General features: G+C 51.8%; 1 protein-coding gene across 4 annotated transcripts in view; it reads left to right on the top strand.

The window, feature by feature from the left end:
- ETS1 (ETS proto-oncogene 1, transcription factor) overlaps positions 1-28,000 on the top strand; it is a 65,697-nt gene that overhangs the window by 23,639 nt on the left and 14,058 nt on the right. For 3 of the 4 annotated variants that reach the window (XM_086476806.1, XM_086476804.1, XM_086476805.1), the window contains 4 exons: positions 22,219-22,338; positions 22,962-23,162; positions 26,591-26,668; positions 27,572-27,820. The exons of the other annotated variant lie outside the window; for it this stretch is intronic. In XM_086476806.1, coding sequence (XP_086332932.1) covers positions 22,219-22,338; positions 22,962-23,162; positions 26,591-26,668; positions 27,572-27,820 — 648 coding nt within the window. The remainder of the gene's footprint in view (positions 1-22,218; positions 22,339-22,961; positions 23,163-26,590; positions 26,669-27,571; positions 27,821-28,000) is intronic. 4 annotated transcript variants of the gene reach the window in all.

Here is a 28,000-nt window from a genome sequence, read left to right on the forward strand (position 1 = left end):
GTAGTGATAAGTTTAGGTGCTGCTGGCTGTGGTTAACGCTAATGCTTGAGCCTTTACCATAAGAAGAGGTGTTGTTCACATACTGATGTTGTCTGATTGCCTGCTGACCCTAGACGCTCAACTGATTCCTGCCTTGCTCAGTTGAGGTAGAGGATGGGGCTTGGAGGGCCTGCAGGGGAAAAAAACCTTCTTTTTCTGGGTACAAGGGAGAGTGCAATGAGTCCTGTTGCTTCATCTCTCCCTGCTGTAATTCCCAATTAGAAGTTTGATGGATTTTGTGCACTGACGGTGTGGCGGAGAAAAGCAAATTAAAGATAGACTTGTGCATTTCTTTGCCAGTTAGCAAGTTTCTAGGAAACCCAGAAAGGGGGGCTCAGCTCCTGCCAAGCAGTATGATTTCAGGCTGCGTGTGGGAAATAAAATGACAGTTCACTGCTGGAGTGCATGGGGAGCCGGAGTGGCACAGGGGTTGGCCCTCAGACTTTGAATAGATGCTGGTATAGGATCAGCTTGTCTTCAGAGAGCTCCAGTAAGTCAGCAGACACCGGGGGGGGATCTGCCACTGGTGGGCTACACGGTGTCCGATGTGGGGAGGCTGTCTTCCCATCATCCATCTTCCCGCTCTACCTGCCCGTAGAGAGGACCTGGTCACCAGTTATAGCTGTTTTGGTGCTCTGTGCCTCTGACAGCGAGGCTGAGCGTGGCTTTCAGGTGAGGGCTCTGCAGGGACACACTTCAAAATGCAAAGCTGAGGATGATTTTCCAAAGCACCTATGCAGGTTAAATGAGAGGCTCTGGTGGAGCTGAGGACCTGTTGGTGCCTATTTCCTAAAGCTTTGGTTAAAAGAACATTTACCGGAGACTCAGTCCTGCACTTCAGGTCATGGTGGCAGTCTGTTTGCTTGCAGGGGAAGAAAATGGGATAGGAAGAAACACTTGGTCCATTGGGACAAGGCTGGGGGGATGTGGGGCTTGTTTTTCAGTTCAGACCAAAATATCTGTTTAAATTTACACGTCTCCTGGCATGGATGAGAGCGTGTTACAGAGGCGTCTGTGTTGTTTAGGTGTTTGAGCATTGGATCAACGTAATTGCCTTGTGCCTGAAGCGAAGACTTGGTGTTTCGTGCTGCCTGAAGTTCATTTTCGTGTCTCCGTGAAAGCTCTTTTGCAGCTTATGTCAGCAAGCAATTTTTAGAGTTGACCCAAAGTTTAAACTTTGGCAGGAAGAGCGCTGAAAAACAGAAACCAAAAAGGTAAAAAAGAGCTGACTCCCTATCGACTTCAGCTGCAGTCGCTTCTGTTTTGGTGGCTGCGCTAACACTGGGAGCCAAAAAGGTCAATGTTGTCAATTAGGTGGCTTAACCTCATTTCCCCTCTAACTTTTTAGAGAATGCTGGAGCTTTCCTGCTTGGTTGGATTGATGTTGAAAGAAGGAGTATGGATGCTGCTAGCTTACGTTTCTGGGATCCAGCGTAGGGGACATACCTTTGCTCTCCTCCTGGCTGTTTTGGGCTGCGTCGGAGGACTTAACTGCTCGTTCAGCCCTTGGTCTTGTTGCCGAATCTGCCACCAAATGTGCCTGTTGCCCTTCTTTTCAAAATGGGCATTGGCCTCGCTGTGTCCAGCCCCTTCCTCCTTTTCTATGCCAGCAAGCAGCGAGGCGGATTTGCTTCACGGCATCCAGAGGGTTAACCTTACACAGGGAGAGTCGTTACAGGCGCAGGTTTTCAATTGTGCAAGATGTTTAATGTGCCAGGTGCGTGATGCCCCGTAAAACTGCCGAGGAGATGCATTGGCCGCACAGTACCGTCCCCCCTCTCCCTCCCCTGAAAGAAAACCCTGCTCCAACCCACACGTGCAGGCAGCCTCTGCATGTAAAAGTTAGATGGGATTTGTAGTGTGTCCAAAGGGTTTAAAAATAACCTGAAAGGGATGTGGAGTTGTACAAAGCTTCCAAAGCCAAATTCCCCCCTGCCGTTGCCAGCAAGAATGTGTGAGTGAGATGAGTAGGTCAGGAGCCAAAAAAACCACCGTGGTGGGCTTCTCCTTTAATCTATGTGCATGGGTTTTCATCAGGAGGATCTGATCGAATAGATGGTAATGATGGTTCTTGCTGAGGAAGCTGCTGCCCCCGAGGTGTCCCCCGCGGTCCCGTAGAAGGGCTGTAATGGCAGGGGGTGAGGCTGGGCATCCGAGATGCTGGGCTCCCCCTCCTCCTGCATCCACTCCCCCTCTTGCTTCCTTTCTCTGGAGGTGGGTTGCAGGTGTGGTGGTGGATTTGTTCCTGCCTGGTGTGAAAAGCGGAATTGGTCCGTGCACACGCGGCGTAGAAATCCCGACTGCCGGCAGACGGAAGGACCCCGCGCGTTCCGGCGCTTCCCAGGCATATGCTAAGGACAGCTGGGAGACAGACGCATTGTTTCCATTGGCCTACGCGTGGGTGGCATCCCAGGGGTGTATTTTTATCTGGCAAGAGCCTTTCCCTCTGTTTAAGGTTTGGGACAACATCAGGTCAGGGCTGAAGCAAGATTTCTCCTGCTGTGGTTGCTGCAGGGTACAGGGAAGCGGACAGATTCTATGCAGCATGTATTTGGATATAGGGCCTTCTGCATGATGCTGCTTCCCGTGGCCCGGTCAATCTGTTCTCTTCATCCTTTGCTTTCCCTTTCAACGCAGGCAAATAAGGGAGTTTGTGTTTAAAGCCAGTCTTCTGACGAATGCGTACCCTCCTCCGCAGTGCCTCGCTGCAGGGAAATGGCAAAACGTTTTACGAGTCTGAATGCGTCTTCGTTGTGGTCGTCGTACGGGATGCTTCATCCTTCCCTCGGGCTTGTCTGGGGAGGGCAAGTTTCCAGCCATACTTTTTCTCCCAGGTCTTTATATAGGGTCACAGCTGGATCGGCCCGTTCGAGGGGAGTCCATTTGCTCAGCTGGTTGCGGGTAAGAGAAGTGCAGCAGGGACTTGGAACATCTTCTTTCCGAAAAAGGAAGGTTTGATCCTGCGTTATCCTTGCGCATCACTCAGACTCCAGTGTGATCCATAACACTGGTCCATAACAGCTGTGTCAGCCGCTGGGTGACTCAGTTTCCCTGCTGCTGCCGAGAGAGCAGTCTTATTGGTGGCTTGCATGGTCGCGTTTTCACATGTGGGATGACACTCAGCAGCAGAACACCGGCATTTCCCTCCCTGCTTCAAGATGTCCTCTGTCCCTTCCTCTGCTTCAGTTGTACTGGAAGAGCATTTACCTGTCCTCGCCCACAAAATGCCCGAGTGTTTGCCTGGAAGCCCGGCAAAGCCTGAGGAGAGGAAACAAGCACTGAAAGGTGAAGTGATTTCACGGGTGCAGAGAATTGCATCCTGCATCTTTCTGAATGCTTTTGCTTCTGCATTAACAGCAAAGGTGAGAGCTCGGCTTTGGCTGTGGATTGCTCTGTGTGGGCATGAATCATCAGCCAACAAGGGCGAGACTCTAATAAATTGAGGGCTTTGGGCTCCTCTGGCATTTTGGATGCTGATTGCTGGTGGAGGAGGTGAGAATTTGAACTGAAAAAGAGCAATTATCTTCCTATGCACTTACAAAATGCCCATTACTGTGGTATCCAGCTAGGATGGGGGAATGAGAGTTTCCCAGGAGGGAGGGGACTGTCTGCACCCGGCTGCCGCCACCTCCAGCTTTTTTAGTGTGGACTTCTGTCTGCTTAAGGGACAGAACTGTGGAAAAAGGGCAACGCCATAGACCTTTCCTTTAGGGATACACTGAAGAAAGCGCATCCCTGACTACAGCATTTTTAACCTGGGTGCAGGGAGAGAGATTTACAGGAAAGAGGAGCAAAACCCCATCCCTTCCACTTTTCCATCATAGACTCCCCAAAGCATGTAACAACTGTGTAATTACGGTGTTGTTACACGAAGTGCCCGCTAATTTGCCATGTAATTACAGCGTGCCATGCTTTGATAGGCCTTATAAAATGAAGGGATAACGCAGTCTCATGCTGGAATGCTGCAGTCCAGCTCTCCAAAGCGAGCTGAGGAGCGCGTCCTATGCCATCCCCGCTCTCCCAAATCCATAGCAGATTGCTGGCAGGCAGGCAGGCAGCGAGTAGCTGGGAGCGTGCACGCTCTCCGGCCGGTCTGTGGCACGCTGGGTTGTACCAGGGGAGCCAGCTTTTGAGCAAGCTGCTGTGAAAAACGAGCGACTGCATCCTCCTGGATGGATCCCTGTGGGGCTGAGCTGGGGGAGACACAGTGGGGACGGGGTTTAGGGTGCAAAGGTTGTCCTGTGGTTCGACCTTGGGGGTGATGGTTTGATGCTGGCGCCAAAATGGAAGGTGGCTTGTTCTTCACCAGTTGCTGTTTTGGTGAGAGCAGATGTGTCTCAGGCACTTGGGGAAGAGGTAGGTGTGAGTAAGACCAGACTTTTGCCTGAATATGGTTTAGGGATGTAAACTTGCAGATCTGTCATCCCAAATGATTGTTTTCAGTTGTGGTACCGGTTGGGATTTTAGGGAAGAAAGGATCAAATCCAGGTGGATTTGTCCCAGGCAAGGAAAGAGGGTCTTTTCCTTTTTGTGCTGTCAGCTGGTCCTTGCAGGGGCACAAGGTAAGCAAATGACATGATTTAGGAGAGCAAGTATGATTGCTGTCCCTGGAACAGATCCAAAGGATGGAGCTGCTGGCATCTTCCAGGCTTACAAATTTTGCCTGAGGGAAGACCTGTGCTTGGTAGGATGCTGCCAGGGGACTAATGGAAGTGAAGCAGGAGGGAGTGATCTGTCTTACTTGAGCATTAAAATGCCCCTGGAGCCAGGGTCTGACTCTTCATTGCACTGTGAGGTCCGGTGATCCCCACGGAAACAGGGATCTTCCTTATGGGCGCCAGACCCCGCTCCCCAGGTTTGCTTTTCGGCTGTGAGTTACAAGCAGGTTTGCAGCTTGTCCAAATCAGTGTCGCTCCACTGAAGCCAGGGACATACGCTCTGATCCAGCGTAAAGCCTCATCCCTGCAGAAGCCAGTGGGACCGATCTGTAGCTGATACAAACTCTACAGCTGTCTCACAGCCAAAAATTGGGCCTGCATCCCCCCCTTTTTTTTTTTAACCCGCGACATAGTTATACATCTCAGCTCTTTTGTTCCTCTTCCGTGACTAAGCTGCTCGCTGCCTTGTTGTTTTTTTTTTTTTTTCTCTTCATTGTGTATAATCTTCCAGCTAGATACAGAAAAAAAATTGTTTGCAGCTCTGGCCAAGAAGGCTCTGGTTTCCCTGGCGTCGGGCCATGCTTACATCTTCAGTCAAAATACTGCTGGTTAAACAATAAATATTTATTGATTCTCCTACAAGCTCCTACATTTTTCCCAGGTGCAGTGGAATTTGGGGGGGGGGGGGGGCGCCCACTTGAGTGCTGCCGATCGCAAAATTGTGAGATGTCTCCAGAGATAAAGGCTCCCTGGTGGTCTTGGAGATGAAGGTGTCCCGTGCAACGCTGGGTTCAGCCCTGCTGCATGGCCCTGCACATCCAGCCTATAGATCTGCTCTCTTCTATCCGTCCCAGCTTCCCCAGGTTGGAGGATTTGTGCCTGTGATTGCCTCAGGCTTTGGTGGTAGTTAGGTGAAAAGGTGCAGATCTGCAAGTCGCTTTGTCTGCCTGAATATCTCCTTGAACACGGGAGGAACCCGCCTCCAGAGGGGATACATAGCTGGATGTCAGGTCCAGAGAGGTGGCAAAAAAACCCCCAACAAACAGGGCGCTTTCAGTTTGTAATTTGGTTAAAAAGGTCAGCCTTCGTATCTAGATTGTAGACACCCACCCGGATCTGAAAGCGTGTAACATTAACAGGCTGCAAATGTTTGCATGCAAAGCCTGAGCTTCTTCTGCAAGGCTGCGGGTGTCGAGATGAAGGCAAAGCTCTCGGCGCCTGCGTTGAAGTGCTCTACGTGGTTCTGTTCCCTTCTCCAGTGGGGTGGGTGGCGGTATCTGTACGTGCAGGACCGGGCAGGCGATGCATTTTTCCCCGTTGCCTCCCCTGGTCTTGCTGACCCCATGCAATTTCTTGGCCTGCCTCGAATGGCTGTCGAGGCCTGGCTCCCTCCATCCAGTGACCCTCTCTGTGCAGCGTGCAGGTGGACCTGTTGTCTGCAAGAAGCCGGGATGCTGTGCCGGTTCCTGTAGCCACGCAGCCTGTGGATAAATATAACCTGCCAGAAAAATACTACAATTGCAAGGAAGAAATAGCAGCTTTCTTCCCCAGAGAGAAAAATCCCCTCGTTTCTGTGGTCCTCTCTGGTTTGGGAATGAGAGTGGAAGATCAGAGGTCCCCGTGAGCCCTCAGCTATTTACCGTGTGCTGGCGGTTGCGGATTGGGATGTGCAAAGTCGAGGGGCTCTGTCTGGTTCTAAGCTGGTCGGGCTCTGGGCTGTAATTCCCATCCCCATCACCTTGCGGCTGGTGTTGGAGACAGGAGCAAGCCCCTGCTCCAGCAAGCCCCTGCTTTCCAGCTATTTTGCTCCTGTTAAACCTTTCCTATAAAGCCAGAAGAGGCAGAAACCTCCATCTCAGGTGGCTGGTGCAGAAAACCCAGCGTTCTTCGGACTGCAACAAGTGTCCTGGTGGGCTGAGCTGTGCCAACTCAGCATCCCCCAGCACCTTGGGTGGGTTTGCAGGGAGGATTGCTCTCCTGGAGGACGTGGCTGTGTCCCAGGCAGGCATAGGAAACCTTTCCTTGCTGAAGACCGTGTTGCCCGGGTGGCTGTGGAGCTGCAGGCCCTCTCCTAACCCCAGCGAGGCATTCAGAGCTTGTTAATGAACGAAATGCATTCTCTTACATGGAGGGGATTTTAAATTGGCTCCACATGGATTATGTACGTTGTCGCACTTTCCCGGAGGGTGATGGCATGAGTAGGAATGTGGGTTAGATGAAAGAAGCCAGACACTGAGTCAAAAGTGGAGCGGCTCCCCCCGCGCTCCCCTCCCTGTGCCCCCTCTACCACCCCCCCCCCCCCCCCCCCCAATCTCATTTCAAATATTTGACGTGATTCCAAGGCATTCTTCAGATGGCTGGTGGGGAGCGCAGGAGAAGCCAGCCAGTGGGACTTGGCTCTGTTTTAAAATGCAGCGTGTTTTTGGGGTCTCTGACCCCAAAAGATATTGAAGAAAGGCGTGGTGAGACCTGGTTTTAGGGGAAACTGAGGCACGGTGCTGCAGCAGGGCCATGGGAGCATCCCTAGCTGTGTGCTCCAGGTCTCCCTCTACTTGCACTATTTAGGTTTTCTTATGGTCTATGTTTAAGCTGTACTACACCTCTCTGGCTCCTCCACAGCACCAGGCAGGCCAGGACCCATCTGCCTCTTGGGATTTCCAGTTTGGGTGTACTGGTTGACTCTGGTTTGGGCTGTCAGCTAGACTTGGTGGGGGAGACAAATGGCTCCCTCCAGGAACAGCATGCACAGCAGGATGAGGGGTGTGTGTCCTCTTGGTGGCTGGAGTCCTGGGCTGGGATTTCCACTGGGATGCTGCCTCTCCTGGGATGTCCTTGGAGGTCTCTGGATAAAACTGCTGACTAAGGGAAAGCTGATGTTGCAGCCAGTAGACCCCAGAAACAGGAGCTGGACACTGGGAAGCACGTTGGGGTTTGTTTTCTGTTGCTTTCTCCCCTGCCCCCCATTAGCACCATCTATCAGAATAATCAACATGTGGCTTCTTGACCCACATGAAAGGTTTTTTTTTTTTTTGGTGGGTGCCTGCATGTGTTTGAGCAAAACTACTTAATTTTGGTCAGTGTTCTGCAAGCAGCAAGGGTTGTTTTTTTTTTAACCTTTGAGTTTTGAGAAATTGTTTACCGAAACCTGAACCAGCAGAAGAAACAACTTGCAAAAGCTGAATACTCCTGGCTTTTTCCACTGGAAAATTAAAAAAAGATGTAGTGGAACACGTGAAATTTGGGTCTTTTTTTTTTCCTTTTTCTTCCTTTTTTTACACATTATTGTTAGAAGCAACTTTAAAAAGCAATGCCAAGTGCTTTCTCTTTTAAAATGCTCAAGGCATGTTACCCAACCGCTCCATCTCTCCAGACTACTTTGTGAGGTCAGTAAACGCAATTCCTCCTTGTTTGCAGCCAGAAGTGGGGGAAAACTCGTTTGCTCAATCCCCAGCATCAGCCACAGGCGGCAGATGAGTTCGAGTTCGGCACTTTGGTAGCAGCATCGTGGCTCTCCATCCTGTGCCCTGACTCTGTGGCGTTTCACGGACCTGTCCTTTCGAAGGGATGGGGAGAAATTTGGGCTTGATGTCAGAGGGCTGTCCCTGGTTCTGGGAAGCCCGGTGCCGCCGCGGCGCTGGGAAAGTTTCGGTCTGGGGTTTCAGAGCTGTCACGGTAGCCGTGGCCCAGCGGGGTGGTTAGTCACTGAGGCTGGTTTCCATCCCTTTAAGCGGCTCCAGATCTAAAGCTTGCAACTTGAAAGGCCCCGGCCCATGCGCCTGTTTTGCCTTCGAGCTGGATGACTCTCGCGCGTTCCTGCTTTCAAACGGCTGAGCCCCGAGCAGCCGGGGCCATATGGATCCTATAGAGTGACCTGGCTGCCCGTCGGACCGGCATAATCGTCAGGACAAGGAGGGAAGGGGGCTCAGCAGGGAGTAGGGGGCTGCTGGACCAGCCTTCTCGCCGCTAGCCCGAGCCGTTTGGCATCTTCAGGCTACGCTCGAGTGCTGCCTCTTTCCTTGGCTTCCCCAGGAGTTTGCTGGCTGCGGGACCCAAGCGCTCATTGGAAGCTGGAGTTAAGCCTTAAAAAAAAAAAAAAAAGTAAAATAAATAAAAAGGAAGAAGATGGGGGGGGGGGGGGGGAGAAAAACCCCAGAGAAACAGAAGAAAAGCGAAGGGGAGGGAGGGATAGTGTGCCTTTAAACAGCTGTGCGCCAGCGTGTGTAACTGTGCTCGTTAATCCAGTGACTAATTCGGTGCGTTGCAAAGCAGGAGCGAAGCCGGCTGCCAAGCCGGGCTGCGTCCCCGGCCGAAGGCTCGAGGAGTCATCGAGTCCCCTCCTTCCTTTCATCCCACGCCCCACCGGGGCGCCGTCCCCCTCCCCGCAGCTGCCCCACCACTCCCCATGGCAATTTATTTACTCATCTGGAGGGCACAGCCCCGGCGGTCTCTTGACTCAGCAGTCCGGGGCCGATGGGAGCCGCGGGAGCAAATTCCAGGCAAGAAATAATCTCATGACTTGTCTCGGAAAAGATTGCTCCGAAAAGATCCCCTTACGGTCACGGAGCGCTCTGTGTCCACCCCTCCGGCAGAGCCCTGACGAGGCTCCCGATTTCCCAACCTCAGGGAGCCGGGGCAGTCAGCCAAGGCAGCCCAAGGGGACTCATTGGACCTCTCTCCCTTGGAAAAAGAGGGATAGATTTGGAGACGGAGGGGCGGCAAGGGGGGCCCTGGAGCCCATGTCTGTGCCCCCCCCCCCGGGGCACAGGGGTGTGGGGAGCTGGAGCTGGCTTGCCAGGGCAGGGAGCCCAGAACTTGGGGTTGTGTTGAGTTTTGGGTCATTCCTCCTTTTTCTTCCCCCGCTTCCCAGGGAGGGGTTTAAACCCTTCCTTCATCCCCAGGCAATTTCGGTTCTTCCATCAGTGTTTTTGCTCAGACACTGGCACTACCTTCAGCAGAGCAGGCGCCGTGGATGACTTGAGAATCATATTTATGCTTTTTTTTTTGCCTGTTGTCTTTTTTTTTCATGCTACGTGTCTCTCTCGCCCTGGCCTTTATTCCCCACCTCCTCCCCATCCAGAGTCACTTGAGTCCCATCCCCTTTTTGAAGGCACTTTGGGAGGTCTGGTCCCATGCCCACTGCCTTCCCACGGGCGCTGGGAATGGGGTGGGATGAGACTAGGTTGGGAATCAAGGATCTTTGCAAACCTGCGTTTTTTTCTGGGAGGAAGGCTGGCCCCATGGGTGGGCAGGGCTGCTGAGCTGACAGCTCTTGTACCTCCTCCGTACGAGCAGGGTCAAGGCTCAGGAGCACACAGCTCCTGGGGCTGTGACCGCAGGGACACAGGTCTCTGCAGGCGTCCTGCCTCCTTGGAAGGGTTCCTGTCCACCACGGTGGCCGTGCTGCCTTTTGAGATGAAGATGCCTGGGCAGAGGAACCAGCCTGTGGCTCCTGCTCCCCATATACTTACAGTTTCACCCCAGCCCCTAAGCAGCAGGAGCTCGGGGCCGCGCTTTCGAGGGTAGGAGGGAGGCTTGCACCTCTGAGCCACCCATCCAGCGCCCTGCTGAAGCTCCTCCAAGCTTGTTACGGTCGGTGGAGGATTCCCAGAGTTCCTGGCAAGGGCTCCCGGCTCCTGAGTCGCCAAATGACACCCCCTCCACCCCCTCCTCCATTTATGTCTCCTCCTAATAGCCTCTTGGCCTGAGCAGCCGAATTCAATCAGCCCTTTCACCATCTGCTCCCAGGCACTTCTGCTGGGGAAGGCTCAGGGCCAGAGAGGCTGTAATTCCTTAATAGCTTCCGGATGCTGCGCGCGGGGTGGATGCGAGGGCTGCGAGCGTCTCAGCCTCTCTCCCCCCCCAAGCCTTCGCTGAGGTTTCCAAGCTCAGGCTTCCTCTGGGCAAATCCGAGCACCTCCAGCTGCTCTGATTTATCCCTGCCCGCTCTTCGCTCTCCTGTCTGTCCGGGTTGAGGCCAGTAGGTGACATAATCCCTGTCCTGGACAACCCTTGGCTCTGGGATGGGGATGACTGAAGCTGATGGGGCAGCCCAGTTTGTCTTTGGCTGCCTTCCTCAGCTTACTCCCACCTTCTTCATCTTCCCAGGCCTTCGTTTGGCCCAATCTCTGCGCTGGTTCCTTCCCCGGTGGGAAGTTTCTTAGAAGTCAGAGATGGAAAAGAAGACCTTCCCGGGGTCGTGTGGGAAAACCCTTGCTCTCGTGCGTGGGGATGCTTGATAACCTGGAGGTCGCATGGTGTAGCCCAGAAGGGGCAAAGCCAAGGAGCTCTGTGTTTGCCCTGAGAGGGAGGAGGCTTAATCTCAGGGCTCTTCATCCGCCTGGTGTGCTTGGGAAAATCCCCTTGTTCTTTGCCTTCGTCTCCTTATACCAGGAGAATCGTTCCTGGGATGTTGTGAAACGAAAATGGTTTGGCACCGGTGTTTCAGAGGCACTCTCCCTGGCCTGGGCTGGAGAGTTTTGATTCCCAGGTTTCTCCCAGGGCCCTTTCTGGCCTCCCATCCCTGGAGGAGCTGAGCAGCTCGGTTCTCTCTCTGGGGACAGGGAGGGGAAGCAGCATCCAGGGAGGGCCTTGTCCCTTGTCTCCTCCTGGCCCCAAGGCTGATGTGAAGCTAACCCTTGTTCCCCTTGCCCCAGCGATACCTTCGCTTGCACGGCTTTCAGCCCAGCCAGCAAAATCCTCCCCCGTTTGTGGCTGCTGGGGTCGTCTGCTGCCGTGCAAAGCACGCCTGGCTCAGGCCCGGGGGGTGGAAACGTTCAATGTGCGATGAGTGTAGAGCATGTGCGGCTCTTGTTCTCAGGCTGGGACATGGATGGTGCTCACAGAGGTGTCATTTGGTGGCTTTAGTGGAGTCACAACCCTGGGGGCTGCCTGGGGAACTTGAGGAGACGGGGCTGGCTCCGGCAGCAAAGCAAAGAGGGCAGGTCCTTTGCTTTGAGCATCTTTTGCCTCTTTTGTTTAGTTGGTTCTTCATCCCCTCCTGTGAGATGATGCTGAGCTGGGAGATGCAGCTAGCGTAGGGAAGATGCTTGGAGTGTGCACTGAGTGTTGCGAGCTACTTCGGTTTTGATTTCAGCTTCTGGGGGCTGTTGTGTGTATTTGCGAGCCACAGAGAGGGAGGGAGGAAGGATACCTTCAGACAGGAGGGGTCAAGGTACTTGCAAGCGCAAGTCTTCAGTAAATCCAGTGATGCAAAGAAGTAAATCCATATCTAGCGCAGGGGAATTGGAGGTATGTGGATCGTTACGCTGCCTGCCATCTCTTGGCAGCTGCTAGCAGAGTTGACTCCTTGCTCTAAAGAATTCTAAATAATTTTGTTGATTAAAATGATTGATTATCCTTGGTCTAATATTATTTACTCAAAGCAAACAGGGCTGAGATTTGCCAGCCGTGCTCTGACCTCCCAACCCTGATCTGTTTGCAAAAAGCCTGTGCAATTATTTGTTTGATTTCAAAGCTAAATACCCTAATCTCTCCTCTTCTCCTTTGGTAATTTCAAAGACAACTGGGCAGCTCGGCCTGATAAGGGAGAACAGACCGGGAGTCCTCGTGTGCGGTGGCAGGTCCCTGGGAAAGGGACAAGCTGATGAGGTGGGGACCTGACGGTCGCCAGGTGAGGACAGGGTAAAGCTTTTGGGCTTCTCCTCCTCCGCACATACTCGCCTGGCCCATCGAGTGCTGCCTGCGCTTCCTGGGCAGAGCTGAAACGCTCCTTGCCATATGGGAAAAAAATAAAGATACTATCAAAAGTCTAATATTAGAAGAAGGGCTCTCTCTGGGTAAGGCAGCAGCAGCGATCCCTCTGCAATCCATGGGGGCTGTGATACGCCGCGACTTGCACCCTCCCGTTGAGCAATCGGCCGCGTTTTTTTGCCGGCTTGGCTGGCGCTGCCCTGGAGGGAAGGGTTGGCCAGGAAGGCTGCGGAGGTGGGGGTGGGACGGGCGGCAGGAATCTGCAGCTGCAGAGCGATGTGGCAAGCTTCGCCCCCGTTACCCTGCTGCCCTGGGGCAGCGTGCGTGCTCGGGAGGTGACCCGGAGCTGCCGAGCCTCCCTTGCTCGTCATCCTCCCGTCTTCGTCATCGGCTCGATCCGTTCTGCATCACTGGCTTCGTGCTCTCTGCATCACGTGGAGGCATCCTGGGCTTGAGGAATGCCGTAGGAATATCCGTGGGCACCTTCCACTTGTGACCAATAGGCACTTTCATTGTATGGACACCACCAAAGTGTCTCCACAGCAGGTCCAGCCCTAACAAACATTCTTGGTTTATGAATGAGAGAGCTGGTGAGTGAAGGAGAGCAACTTTGATGTGGAGGGAGATATTTTGGGGGTTGAACATCGTCCTAGCTTGAGGGCACTTCGCTATGTCCTGCCATGTGGTACCCTCGTGTCTGGCGTGACGTGGCATTGACTCAGCCTGGGGGCAAGGGCTAAGGCCAGGACACAGAGAGATCAGTTTATACAGGACTTGGGCTGAAAATCAAGTGAAGGTCGGGGAATTGCTTGGGACAGACAGATTGGAGGCATTTGGCTGAGTATCTGCACGTCTAATCCCTTCCTGAAGCAAGGGTAATTGAGGATCCTTTTTAGGACCAGTGGGCTCCCAGCAGCAGGGACATCTGTGGAGTCTTGTCTACATCAGAAGTGTGTCGTATCGTGGTGATGGGCAGCACAAATAATTGATTTTTCATTCTGGGCACGGAGTCAGTTCATGGGGCCGTGGATACGCGACGAAACCACCCCGAGCTGTGAGGTCATGGGTAGCTGTGTTGGTACAGTGCGTTCTTCAGGTGTGTTTGAGCCAGCCTAGAGAGGTTGGGATCTCTTTGTGGGGTGACAAAAGAGCTCAGCATCGGTGAAGGTTCCTTGGCCCTTATCCCTACTGCGAGGGGACAGCCCTGCCAAGAGATCTCAGCCTTCCCTTTTCACACTTCCGATCCTGACAACATCTTCCTCGCACAATGTACTGCCGATTAACCTCAACCCAGCCTTGCAAAATCCCTGCTCTCCCTTTTCTGGGAGGCTATCACGCGTGGTTTGGCAGCTCCATCCTTCCCCGGAGCAAGCAGCTGGAGGCGTTGGAGCTGAATCCCCGTTGTGTGTCTGTCTGTATCCCTGGGTGGTGAAGGAGAGGGAGATTAGTATCTGGAGGAGAGAGTGAGGGCTTGTTTGGGTAGAGGAATGCTCAATCTGAGCTAGTCGGGTGTGATTACAGTATTACCTTGGGAGCACCCCGTGTGTGCTTTTGCACAGGGCAGATCTGTGTCAGAGTACTGGGATGCATCCTTCTCTTGGGGACAAATCCTACAGTTGCATCACTTCTTCTGCTAGAAAAGGCATCATCAGCCAGAGATTTGAGGTGAGAACAACAGAAGTCTTCGTTTTAACCTGGCTGGAAAGAAACGTACGCTCTCACCGACGGTGGGAAGTGCTGGGTGTGGATGACACGGACCACTGTCTCCTCCGCGGAGTGCCGGAGCCCAGCCGTGGGTTTGCTTTGGGAGGGCTCAGGCCGTGCTCTTGCGGCTCTGGAAGCCTCCAGGGCGGTGAAGTCGGCATGGCTGGCCTTGCAGGGCTCCCAGCCCAGCCCGAAGAGAGCGAGGAATTTCAAGAGGCTTCTGGTCCCAGGCGTGAGCCATTTGAATACCTCGGGCACCCTTCCAAGAAACAAATGAATATCTAGTTGTTTGTTCGGTGGGGATCGCTGGGTTTTTGGAGGTTTTTGTGTTGTTTTTTTTTTTTTTCTCATCGCTCTTGAGCAATTTCAGCTTCGCTGCTGGGACTTGGGGTGTTGAGGAGCCGGGTTTTGGCCGCTTGTTTGCAGAGGAGCTTCTGCTGGAGCTGGTGCATTGATGTGGGGCAGCTGACACGGGCATGACCTGGACTTGCTATTTACACTTGACCTCCTTTCAGTCAGGGCTGGGTGTCCATTACAGGCTTTGCTGAGCCCACCCCTTGCTCCCATTAGTGCGTGTGTGCCTGTGCATGGGGATTAGAGCTCTTTAGCAGCGCGGTTAGCGGGGATTAAAGCGAATTATCACGGGGGAAGCATGTCTCATAGGTTTGTGCGAGGCAGGGAGTGTCCTTCCAGCCCTGCTAAGGAAGGATCGGAGGCAAACAAGCCTGAAAGTGAGATGCTAATCCTATCTTCAGAGGGGCCGCCCCGGCTCACGTGATGTTCGATGGGGAAAGCGGGAGGGTGAAGGGCGACGGGCGATAAGGGCCTGACCGCTACAAGAAGAGGCTTCGACTCCTGAGCAGGGGTGGTTTGGGCACGTGGAGGTTGTTCTTCGCTGCCTCTGCCGCCTCCTGGTCTGGCTGTCTCCAAAGTGCCGACCTGTGAGCTCAGCCTCTTGCACGGGTTTCGCACGGGTTTAATTAACCCTGGACTCTGCTGACGTGCCGGCGGGTTCGGAAAACGCTTGCGATGCTGTTAAATCTAAAGTGACAGAAACCGTTTTGAAACCGGTTCAAGAGTGTTTGCCTTTGCCGGGGGGAAGGGGCTTATATTGAGTTAATGGTGGTGCTGGAGCTGAACCACGCCGGCCTTGTAGCACAGCCTAACCTCTGCTGTTGCTTCATCTTGATGGAAACAAATCTTTTTGCTGACTGCTTTGCATAGTTTGGATGAGTGTTGTTAAACCGTGGCCGTGTTCCCCCAACCTCAGAGGTGGCTGCATCTCCCTGGTGCTCGCTTTTAGCCATCTGTGCTCCTTCCAGAGCGAAGCCCTCCACCGGGGGAAGCCCTGTTTTGAGTTGCTGCAGAAAGACGAACCCGTAAGTCCTGTCCCTGCCTGCTGAGGCTGGGGAAACTTTCCTGTAATTGCAGCCAGCGTTGACTCAAGCCCTGTGGTTTTGCTTAGCTTCGGTCCAGGGGTTTCTCTAGCACTTCTTTCCCTCCTCTGCCCCCACAAAAGCTGGGGAGGACTGAGAGAGCTGACCACCAGGCTGTTGTTCCCCTGCAAGCTCCTGGGACTGCAGGGGATGCTGCTTTCCCAGGATCTCCATCCAAGCACCCACATTATAAAGCTGGGAGAGAGAGAGAGGGGGCGGAAAGGAGCCTGAACCAGGGCAGCAAGCAGGCTCGGAGGGCAAAGCCTGTGACTTTGGTAGCATCAGGATAGTGGGTGAAGAAGCATCCTTTCACCTGCCGCTGCTGCCGCCTGGTTCCTTGCCAGCTGCAAGATGCCCAGAGCCAAAAGAAACCCTCCGTCACCTTTTGGTTGCTCTGTGTCCAGTTTTCCTCGTGGACTCCCCCCCGAGCATCCTCTTCTAGCAAGCTTGTAGCCATGCGAGGGTGTCTCCATTTTACAGGGGGGTGAAGCAATTTACCCCAAAGGGCCGAGCAGAGCATCCTGACATCTCACCCTCATCTTAACCTTTCCCCTTCCGCGCTCCCTGTGATGCTCTAAGTGCCAAGAGTCCAAACTTGGAAGAAATGCTTTTATCTGCATTTAGGGAAGACAGTTTTCAGGCCCTTTATTTAGGGGAAGAGCTCGCCCCCATGACACACCACATCTCCATAAGAAAGCTGCTGAATGCCGGAAGAAAGCCGGCTTTGTTGTGCTTTCTGCAGCGCTAAGCAGTGTGGGCTTTTGGTTTCCTCTCTTGTTTTTCTCTTGAAGCCCAACTTTCATCTCAGAGTATTTATTTTTCACTGCTTGAAGGAGAAAAAAAGAGAAGGCTTCTTTTTCTTTTTTTTTTTTTAAAAAAAAGAAATGTATTTATTTTAAATTAAAATAGCGAATGTCTGTGCCTTTTGTGCCGTTCCTTGCAGAGGGAAGCAGGGCTGGTCTCTGGCAAGTTGCTGCTGGAAGGGGAACCAAATCTCCCCTCCATGCTGCCCAGTCCTCTGCCTCTCTCCTCCCATCCCGTCCCATCCCATCCCCACATCCCCAGCAAACGCCTCTCCCTGTGCTCACCCCTTCTCCCTATCCGTCCTTGCTTCCCAGATCTCCCTCTGTTCCCTTTTTTCCAGCTTTCTGTCCCACTTTCCCTTTCCCCCTCCTGAATTTCGCTGCCCTTTAGGTCCGAGGAGCCCTAATTGGAACAGGCCGGCTCCTCTCCTGCTTCCTGCGTGGGAGTGAGAGGCAACGCTTGTGAAAACAGTTCAAAAGTGCAGACAAATTTTTGCCTAATCCTGCCTAAATAACAGGGGGCTCAGCTGGGGTTATTTGCCCAGGCGTCCCCGCTCCAGAGCGGAGGGCACCTGGGAAAGGCAAAGCTGCCCTGGGGGGGGAGTGGAGGTGCCTGGTGGTGGTGGTGGAAACCTGAGATGGGGAGATGATGCCTCCACAGTGCCCGGGCGGCTTTGTCGGGGAGCGTGGGAAGGGTCTCGGCTCCCGGCCCCCCTCTCCCCAGCCTCCTCTTACCCTGAGAAAGGTTTCTCGGCTGCTGAACCCTGCCAGCTGGGGGAATTTGGGAAATCTTCTGTGTTTCAGCTTCCCCCATTGCTAACTCTGCCCTAGTTTTGGTCCTTGTGAAGGCTGGGCTAGAGGGGACTCGGCACGGCGGGGGGATGAGCTCCTGCAGCGTCGGGCTCGGTGTGGGCTGGAGATGGGGAGTCTTGGGGCTTGGCGGTCACGGGCTCACTGTGGGCACACGGGAAGAGGGTAGGAGAGCAAACCCGTGTCCCTCCTTGCAGAGCCTCTGAGAAACTGCTCCTGCTCCATCACAGACATCCAGTCTTGGACTGTGGACACCTCGAGGTGGGGCATCACTGGTGGCTGTCCTGCATGGGGGCTCAGAGGAGGATCTCAGCTAGCTCAGGGCTCGAGGACTGAGGTCTTTTGAGGGAGACAGGCACAAATCCGTGCAGCCCTTGGGAGAGATGATTTTTCTGGACTGTCTGCAAATGATCTGGTTTGAAAACGACACACATCTTCTCCCGGGCTTGTCCCCATGCCTCTTTCAAGCCACCAAAGGGCCCGAGATCCTCACGGTATCAGCATACTGTGGGGTTAGTCTCAGGCCTGGGAAGAGGAGGACGAGAAGGCAGGGAGCAGGCTTTTACCTGAGACAACAGCGCCTTGGGTTCCTGACCTTGATGTCCATCCATCAGAGCAAGGGCAGGAGGAGGCCACCGGGTCAGCTGGCTCCACTCTGACCCGCCGTACATCCATTTACACGCAGGCTACCGGGTAAAATAGCAGGGACCAGACCAGGACACACTGGCGCTTTTGATGGGAAAAAAAGTGAGTGGCCGAGGGGAGCTTTAAAGAGGCATTGACCCCGAGTGGAAACTTGGGTGAAAAATGACTTTGCTCCCATCCTCCTGCTCAGAGCATCTTTTTTTTTTTTTTTTTTTCCTTTACTGCCATTTATTTTGCTTATGCAATCAGATGCTAATGCTTTGGCATGCAGCAGGGTTGCTTGCATTTTAAGGTCAAAAACCCTAAAGTTTGTAAATTGTAGTCCTTTAAAAAGATCAGATGCGTCGAAATAGTTTACACACGCGGAGCCTGGTGAGAGCAGAGCGGGAATTTGGCTGGGAGATGAACTCGGTGATTTTGGCCTCTTTGTCCGTTCGCTGCCTGGTTTTCTCTCGGGGGACACGCCTGTTGGTGCAACACCTAGCACAAGCGGGGTGGTGGGTTTTGGGCAGGCCCCCTTAGCGTGAAACCCATGCGGGGATGCAGCGCTGGCTCTCGGCTTGTTATTATCCTCTTGTCTTTCGGAAGATCTGTCCCCAGGGACGTCAGGGAGCTGGATGAAAAATCAGAGTCTGGTTTTGAGAAGCCTCCGGGGTCTCAAAGTGAGCCCCCAGATCCCTCCTTGCTTTGGAAAGCTTTGGAAAGCTGCAGCCAGATGGATAGATGTCCCTTTTTGCCTTCCCACCATGCAAGGCAAATTACTTATCTCTGCTCTACAGATGCTGGAGATGCTGGTGACATAGTTTTCCAGAGCGACTGCAGCTCCTGTTAGTATTTAAAAATCAAACCATAACACCCTGCCTGGTCTCCCAGGAGGAGAATCAAATGCCGTTGCCCGACAGCAAGAGGAGGACATGGCATCTAGGCAGCGAACTGCACGTGGCGGCCGTGTCGACAAGGCTTTAATGGGCGTTGTAAAAATGATACAGCAAACCCGAGTGGGGGATGCAAGGCCTGGCCCCTGCTGCTGCGCTTGCTTTTCGGATTAAACCCCTTGAAATTTCTAAACTGAGCTTAGGTGTAACAGCTGGGTTTGGCGCTGGCTACTGCTCCTTCCCCTACATTTCTTCCGAGCCTGTGTGTGTGCACGCATGCATGCGTGTGTGTACTTTGTGGACAGCAGGAGGTACACAAAAGGAGACATTTTATTTGTGCAAGATTTGATTAAAATCTTGGAAACGGGTTTCAGATGGCAGTGAAAGCTGAAACCAGGGGAGCTAAGCCCAGGTCGCTTTTGTTACCGAAATTCTGCTTGGCTCTGACCTTTACGCATCCCAAACTGAAGGCAAAGGACTTGTCTGCGGGTGCTGGAGGATATCACCAGGGCTCGATTCTCCTCCCTGGGAAGTAACTCACCCTTGCACCCAGGAAAGCTGCATCGGGCAGAACAGGGTAAAGCCCGTTGTGCTCCCCGGACGCGCAGGGTTTAACAAAGAAAATGATATTTAAGTAAATTCAGGATCTCAAAGCCAGCAAGGGCAGAATTTAGATTAAAAACTGCCTGTCCCCCCCATCTCTTTCAGATCACACGGCTGAGACTTGTCCACAAACACGTCTGCAGAGCTTTACAAACACGTTTAGTTTCACACGTGTGAGCTTTTCTCTAGATGTGGGACACTGCTGACTAAAATAAGGCTGCTGCAAGCGTTAGCAGGCTTGGGGCTTTTTAGCTGTTTTGTCTTCTGAAGAAGTTTTAACTAGTAGCTACGGTCTAACAGGAAAAAAAGTAGACGATGTTTCAATCCTAAATCTGCAGAGTACAACGTATTTTGATGGAGAAACCTTGAAATGCACATTTTGGTTTAGGAACCCTCCTCTGGCACTTTGCTTTTTAGTTTTTTTTCTTTTTAAATTTGAAAATAAGACTGTTTGCTTCTCTGATGACCTCTCCCTGGGAATCACTTTTAAGTCTTCCCTGTTTTGACATGTTGTTTGTGCAGAGCTCAGCGTTCACCTTACTAAACTGAAACCTTATCCCCCGCTACTGAAAAATTGATTCACTGGGTATATGCAAAGCCAACCCCATGAGTCCTGCAGCAGAAAACAGGGGGGATCGGTGATAGGTACTCGCTTCTATTGCAGAGATAAAGATACAGTTTTGCATGCACCTCACCTTGCCCTGCTGCTCTTCGTGGCTTGCCTAAGGAGGTCATCTCCACGCAGGTTTTCACGAGTGATTCAGTGTAGAAATTGGGGTTAGAAACGTTTTCTTAGCCTAACTGACTCATCTTCCCATAGCACCCGGGAGCAGTGAACTGCCGTTTAACCAGGCGGCGGAGGGGAGCGGATTCCTGGGTGGTCCCTGTAACCACAGAGCACAGAAAGCAAAGCATTAAAATGTAACATGAGGATGAAGGGAAAGGGGCACTGAACCACTTTCTCCCAGTGTTATCTCAACGCAGCAGATGGAGAACAGAGATAGCGAGGGTGGCTGCTCGTTTTTCCGTGCCCTCTCCAGCCAAATCCAGTAAATAATGAAGTGTAATTTGCCAAATAGCCTTTGAATGTATTATTTACTTTCAAAGGTCCTGATACTTCCACTGTGGCAGGCAAGTCTTGATTTATGTGGTGGGGTTAGGGGGAAGAATCGCGTCCCAAGAGGCTTGGTGTTGGGAATTTTACTACTCCTACCTGAGCAAAGAGCTGTGCAAATCATGACTTGAGTGCCTTGGGGACTAACGTTAGAGGGAGCTGCGAATAGCGAGGGTGATTTTGCCTGTCTTTTACTTGGGGACAATAGGTGGAAGGTGCAAAGGTGGAGCCAGAAAAGTTGCTCTGCTTGGCTTGGTGGCGGAATTGCATTTGGTGCATCCAGCTGATGATTTGGGGGTGCTTTGCAGCGTGGTCAGCCTCACCCTCTGCCACAGAGCTGCACGTGGATGCTTATTGACCCAACCCCCAGATTCCCAGTTACAAAAAAACCCCAACGTTGTGTTGTTTGAACTTTAAACGATGCCCACGAGTTTGGCTGTTGAAGCAGGAGCCCCAGACCGGGTCAAACTGGAAAGCAGCGTTGTTGCACTGGGCTGCCCATGCTGGGTGGCTCCAGCACTGTCTGCAGCCCTGACTTGCCGTTGCATTAGGGATGCACTCAACGCTGCTTGAAACAAGCATTTTGCAGGTGTAATTCTTAAATCAGAGCTTAAATGAACTTTGAGGGATGGTAAGCTGAGGTGGCGGGAGTTTCCACAAAACAGAGAGGTTTGATTTTTGATGTCTGCATCCAGACCTTCATGAAAACACCAAAGGAGCTTGCACATGTTGTCATTTTTCCCCAGTTTTCATTGAAATATTTCCAGTGGGCTGCAGTGCTAAACGAGCCTCAGGTGGAAGATTGACGTGTAAGATGGGTAAAGTTCGGTTGTTTGAGATGGTGGTTGTATGAGGCTTTCCTTCTCTGTGAAAGGTGCCTAAAATATATGAAAAAGAGCCAAACTTATATTCAAATTGAGGAGGTTTGTTGTTTTTTTTTTTTTTAAATGGTTGCTTTTGTTTATGAAACTCTTTGTCTACAAATAGCCACCTCCTTCCAAAGAAGAAGATGGAAAAAAAAAAAAAAAGAAAGGGAAGAGCTTTGCTTCTCATCAGGACTTACTCCAAGGCCCGGCTCTTGGCTTGGCCCCGTGCTCTCCCATGGGGGCGGCTGAACATTGTTCAGTGACTCACCCCGCATCGCGTCGCTCCGTGCTATGAGCTGTGCATGATGTAACTCTGTGCTAATGTGGGATTTTCCAGCTCTTTGTTTTCCCTCCTTCCTCGAATGGGTTTTCTGCCGGTTCTTCATCCCGCCTCAGCCTGCTGTCAGCTTAGTTTTTCCCGTGATTCTTTAAAATTAATTTTTTCCTTTTGCTTTTCGTTGGACCGTGCTGCCCAGAAGTGGAGCAGTAATTCAGAGGTACTTTTGTCCCCGCTTTCTTCTTCACCCTGGTGTGGGAGACTACCTTCGTTGGCATCTGGAGCTGCTCAGCTATCTCCCAGGCTCCAGACACCACCTGGGGTGATGAAGCCCAGCAGGCTGATGTCTGGAAAGGTCTTTGGTATCACCATCAAATTGCCAGTAGCATATTCAGGGTTGGCTTGTAGGGAGACCATGTGCACCATGTAGCCTGGCTTACCAGACGTGGCTTGTTTATGCCCTTTAAGTTCAGGCTTATTATAAGCACAAGATTGATTTTCTTGTATTTAAAAAGCCTGCTCATGGATTTGGAGGGTTTAGGTATAGAACTAGAGGGTCTGGGTGTGAAATTTTCAGAAGAAGAAAAGATTTCTCTGTTTTTCAATGGCCAGCATGACTCCAGTCATCTTTCCCAGTCCTGTGTCCTTATGGCCATTTTTCCCTCTTATCTCTTTCAGATATGGAATGTGCGGATGTGCCTTTATTAACTCCCAGCAGCAAAGAAATGATGTCTCAGGCGTTGAAAGCCACCTTCAGCGGCTTCGCAAAAGAGCAACAGCGGCTGGGAATCCCCAAAGGTAAGATACGGTTTCCCAGCAAGCAGTTGTGGTAGCCACGGAGATTGTGTCCCCCTGCCAGGCTGCCCTTCTCCACATCTGCCATCTCTTTTGTTGAGTCTCTCCGTGTAGCGTTGCCTGGTTTCGTGGCAAAAACCTGGAGGTACAGGCAAAACCTTTCAGTACCGCTTGCAAAACTACCCCTGTCTGAGAGATTGTGCCTGACTGTCCTGCTCGCTTCTGCTGGATGGCTGCTCTTGTAGCTTTGGGGACCTGCTTCTTTGGAGACAGCTCCAGGACTTCTGTTTGCAAGTCATCTCCGCTATAAGGAGCTGCAGCAGGGACCTTTTGCCAGAGGCTGGTGACAGGGAGAAACCAAGAAAAATTGAGAAATGGGTGGAAGGAGGGGTCAGAGAACTGAAAAGTCCAAACCAAGTCATTCCTTGTATGAAATATGTCTGCAATAAAGCCAATCCAAACTGTAGGTGTGGTGTTCCACCACCACGTTTTACCCTGATGCCAGTGGACTGCCAGTCTCCTTGGGGTGAGACTGTGCAGCTGTAGCACTGTTTGTGTCCCGTTTTCCTGGGAAAATGCCTCCTGGTTGCTCATTAACGGATCTCTTCTACACCCCCTTGTTGCAGATCCCCAGCAGTGGACAGAGACGCACGTGCGGGACTGGGTGATGTGGGCTGTGAACGAGTTTAGCTTGAAGGGAGTGGATTTCCAGAAGTTTTGCATGAACGGAGCTGCCCTCTGTGCCCTGGGCAAGGAGTGCTTCCTGGAGCTAGCGCCTGACTTTGTGGGAGATATCCTTTGGGAGCATCTGGAGATCTTGCAGAAAGGTGAGTCCTGGAGTCTCCAGGGTGAATGGCTCACGCTGTCCTGGCTAGCCTGCTTTTGGGCCTTTCCAAAGACCTTGGCTCGCAGTCTGGCTCTGCCATGAGGTGTTCACCTTGGGCTTTAATCCCAATAAAAGCAGTTTTCAAAGCTCAGCTTCCCAGGAGTCTTTCAAATGGGCATCCCAACCAGGAGCAGGCAATGCAAATCCTGGCACTGCTTGAAAGAGGAAGGGTGTCTGCGCTGGCCGCTTGGCAGGAATCCGCAGTGGGCTGGGACACTCTGCCTGCCTGGAAACGACGGTGGGATTTTCCAAAGCATTCTTCCTCAGCTTGTTCAGCTCCCGTTGCGAGTTTTACTACTTCCTCCGGTAGAACTGGGTATGACAATACCACCGAAATCCCACCCTAATTTCCCAGTTGTGATTGGAAGCTGCTTTGCTTTGTTTCGTGTCCCAAAATGTGTAATGGCATTTTGTTAAGAGTGGCTGTGTCCCCCCCAGGAGAAGCCATCTCTGCCAGTCCTTGCATGACAGCATTTGAGGGCATTTATTTTCGTTGACCGGGGGACACACACATTGATTTTGAGTGTTGATTTTCATAGTGTCTGGATGCCCAAGCAACACTTAACCTGGGATGGTTTCGAAAGAGCAGGTGAAGAGCTTAACACCTTTAACTGAGCCACAACCAGGAGCAGCAGCAAATCTGGGCTCTTTTCCTCTAGCTCCTTTTTTGTGCAGAGCTATTTGCTTTCCTGGAACATCCCTTGCGCTGTCATACCAACCCTGCGTGCTTGTCAGCTGGCCTGTACCGGTGGCAGGAAGGGGAGGGGGGAGCAAAGCTGTGCCTTCCAGGAAACCATTGACAAATGGATGTTAATTGCTGATTACTAATTTTACTGCTACCTGTGGTTTGCAAAAGGTAAACACGGCTCTTCCCAGGATCTGTGTGTGACGGGCTGTTTTGCTGCTCTTTGACTCTATATCTGTTCTGTTCTTCTCATTTGGCGTAATTTTTATTGAGTGCTTATATCAACAGCAAGCAGCTTAACCAAACAAAGCAAAACATCGCGGTCAGTCCAGTTTCTCCTCGCTATAAGCCATTGCTTGTAGCGTTAGCTGTGCCTTCACGCAACCCCTCTTCATTTGTTGGGGCTTTAACCTGCTGGAGAGGGGGGCGATGTGCTGCAGGTATTGACTGAGTCATGAGAGCTGGGTTCGCTTCTTCCTGCAGATTCCCCAAGGCATGGAGGTGAACTTGGTGCTGTCGTTTCACAGTAAAGCAGGGGTCAGGTTTCCTTAGAGCATTGATGCAGGAGGGTGTTGGGATGCTGCAGTCACGAGGGTGCAAAAGGCTGGAGACAGAGAGGAGCTTTTACAAAGAAGCTGGAAATCTTCGTGCCTGCTGCAGCTTTTCTTCCAAAAGGAGGAAAAAGAATAAAGCTGAATTTCTTTGTCTCAACGCTGTTGGCATAAGCGTGGGAACCCAGACTTCTCCGTTCCGCGTTCAGTTTTACTGGTGACTGTGTCACTTCTTGCATAGGCTACCTAAGCCTTAGCTTCTATGGTGGGTTCTTAAACATTTCCCAGAAGGGCAATGTCTGTGAAGTATTTGGAGAGTAATTAAACAGAACTTCCAAGGAATAACCAGCCTCACCCCAAGGACTAATTTCTGTTCCCTGTAAGTCATGGGGCTCGTGTTACTGGTAATACCGCTCCAACCCCCTGACAAGACCCGGGTTCTGTTGTGCTGGTGCTGTACAAACCTAATGTGCAAAGCGATCCCTGCCACATCTCTGCCCATGCGGGAGGAGATGGTTGTCTCCCCTTGGCAGCTGGGGACGTGAAGCGTGGAGAGATCAAGGTTTCCCCAGGCTCAACCATGGAGTCGGGGTCCAACTTGCCAGTCCCCATCTCTTCCACCTTCCCCAGCCACCCACCATCATCACTGGGGGGTGTTGATGCTGGGAGCGGTGGTTAACCCCAAAATGTTTGGCTTTACCTGTAGAGGTGCGACCGCCGGCATCGGGTCGTGCTGGGACAGGCTGTGACCTTGCTGTCCCTTCAGCCAACATGCCTCCCTTGCGAGGGCTTTCCGAGGGTGACTCACGTACCACAGCCTGCTCAGGGTTTAAAAACGGCGGCAGATGGGCGACTTTTCCCTGCATGGATTTGGGTATTTTCAGGCGTATTTTTTCCAAATTTCTTCCTAAAATAACCTCTTCAGTTACCAGCAGTCAGCAGTGCCCTCCACTTGACTGTAAGCATAGCTGAAGTTTGCTCTCTTTCTCTGTGGTCACCCACCCTGCCCCTTGGCAGACACCGTGGGGAGAGGAAAAGAGCGTTTCTCATTAGGTCTCTCTGTTTGCACAAAACCTTCTTTTGTTAGAGAATATTTTCCACCCTGCAATCCCCAGGAGAGAGGGCCAAAATTAGGCTCTTTGCAAGCGAACGTGCGTTATCTTCAGTTTGCTTCTTTTTAGCCTCCGCAGAAGTAAACATAACCCGGAGTTGTCTGTGTGTTTTTTATTTTGGTTACCCTCTGCAAACAAAATAACATCTCCCGTGCCGGTATCTCTACCCACATGCCATGCTGGAATGAGTAAGGTGTTAATGGAAAAACTGGTCAGGGTAGGAGCAATGTGGCTTTTACGTGGGAAAGCAAATTCAGCGCCAAGCCCAGGAGCACCAGAGTGCTCGGAAAAAGCAACAGACAGCGGAGAATCTGTGCTTTGATGTGATATGTGCTCTTTCTCGGTGAATTATGCCTATAGAAAGGCTAAAATTTTGTGTGCTGCCTATATGTACGTGGTGGAATATGTGTCAGGATTTGGGCGATGGACAGAGCAGCAAAGCTGTTCTGAGCATGGGATCCTCTGCCTGCATCAGGTGTCAGGTAAAAGGTGCTGCATAGGCTGAGAATTAGCGTGAATTTGGGGTTGTCGGAGGTGGTTTTGGTACGCGTTACCCACTTGCACACACCTACTGCTCGCCTAAAAATAGGGGCTTTTTCAGGGAAACAGCTGTCCTTGTACGGTGGGTTGTTTTTTTTTCACGAGCTCGTACATGTAAGTGTGATAAGCAATCCTCAAGAGAATGCAAGGCGACAAAAACTAAGGCAGGCAAGGAAATTATGCAATTAGTATTTCAGAACCACCTGGAGCCTCTGATTGAGAAAGTTGTGGCTGTTCTGCTTTGTTTTGGTTTGTTTTGCTTAAATTTGGGCATGCCTGCAGCAAGAATTCCCGAAGGAACCCAAGCGCATCAAGCGCTTGTTTCCGTGGGATTTCGGCGCCCAAGTCATTTCGGTTCCTTTGAGCGTCCCAGTTTAACCCGGAGAGGAGCATTTTAGGAAGTTCAGACCTCTCTGTATTACAGCAAGTCTTGCGAAGCACGGAATGGACGTGTGACATTTCCTTCCTTTCCTCTTTGCAGAAGAGGTAAAACCGTACCCAGCAAACGGAGTGAATACAACATACCCAGAATCCCGCTATACTTCAGACTACTTCATTAGTAAGTCTCAATTACCAGTATCATTCTGGCACTTCCAGGCATGAAAGTGCCACCTATTAGTGATTTCTCTGCATCCTGTGAGGACTGCACGCCGCAGTTGTTGCTCTGTTGTGGCAGAGCATTTAAAGTGTGTGATTTTGTCTTTCCTTTGGGTTTATTTAGAAGCCATCTGCATGCATTTTTTGGTGACTGCCTTGAGATGCCATAATAGGACTTGGCAAGCACTGCTTGTTTGAAGCTGTAGCTCAGCAGACCTGAAAAGCGACCTTAACACTCCAGAACATTGGGAATTTAAAAAAAACTTATTAAAAAAGGGAGGGAATGGGGGAAGAAGGCTTAATTCTGGATTGCTAGGTAGGAGCCTAGCAGGGAAAGGGATGAGTCATCCATCTGGACTCCTGGACTTCCCATTGCCATCGGTTTGGAGATGTTCTTTAAGGACATTTGAAATCTGTCATGTTTTTCATGAACCAGCAAAAAACCCCAACGCCCCTGAATTGAGTTTCTGGGCTCTGGCCAGTGAGGAGAAGTGGCTGTGGAGGTGACTCACCTATTACAATCGTCAGTGAAACTTCTTTCCCTATATCACCTTTGCTTTTTCCCACTAGCAGCTGGCTTGAGAGGAGTTTGGTGTAAAGCACATTGACAATGGTTGAGGAGGTCTTAATTTTTTTAAAATTGCTGCAATTACAAGACACCATCTCGCTGTAGCTTTTAGGAACCTTACTCAAAATTACTGCCCAATTGTGCCAGGTATTTTACACCCAAAGGCAGTCACCTCTTGCACTGCAGACCTCAGCTCTCACTGTGCTGTGGGAGACTGGAGAGGGAGCGAGCAACACTCTGGTTTCTCTGAGCTGTTGGTGTTGGGGTTGCTTTCTGACGCTCCCGTTCTGCCGACAGGTTATGGCATCGAGCACGCACAGTGCGTGCCTCCCTCCGAGTTCTCTGAGCCCAGCTTCATCACAGAGTCCTACCAGACCCTCCATCCCATCAGCTCGGAAGAGCTCCTGTCCCTCAAGTACGAGAACGACTATCCCTCGGTCATCTTGCGTGACCCGGTGCAGACAGACTCCCTGCAGACAGACTACTTCACGATCAAGCAAGAAGTTGTAACGCCGGATAACATGTGCATGGGACGTGCCAGTCGAGGTAAAGTTGGGTATCTCCCAGGGTTTGCTTGGGTTCCTGCTACTCTACCTATGTCAACGAAAGTGCTGCCTTCCCTTCTGTAGGAGACAGTGCTTTGGGGGCACCAAGGCCGTCGGGGAGACGTGCAATGCCAGTAACGAAGCCATTTCCCAACATACTTATCTTATGGGGTTGAGCTCC

This window comes from Leptosomus discolor, chromosome 22 (genome assembly GCF_034619465.1).
Source record: "Leptosomus discolor isolate bLepDis1 chromosome 22, bLepDis1.hap2, whole genome shotgun sequence".
Taxonomy (NCBI): Eukaryota; Metazoa; Chordata; class Aves; order Leptosomiformes; family Leptosomidae; genus Leptosomus; species Leptosomus discolor.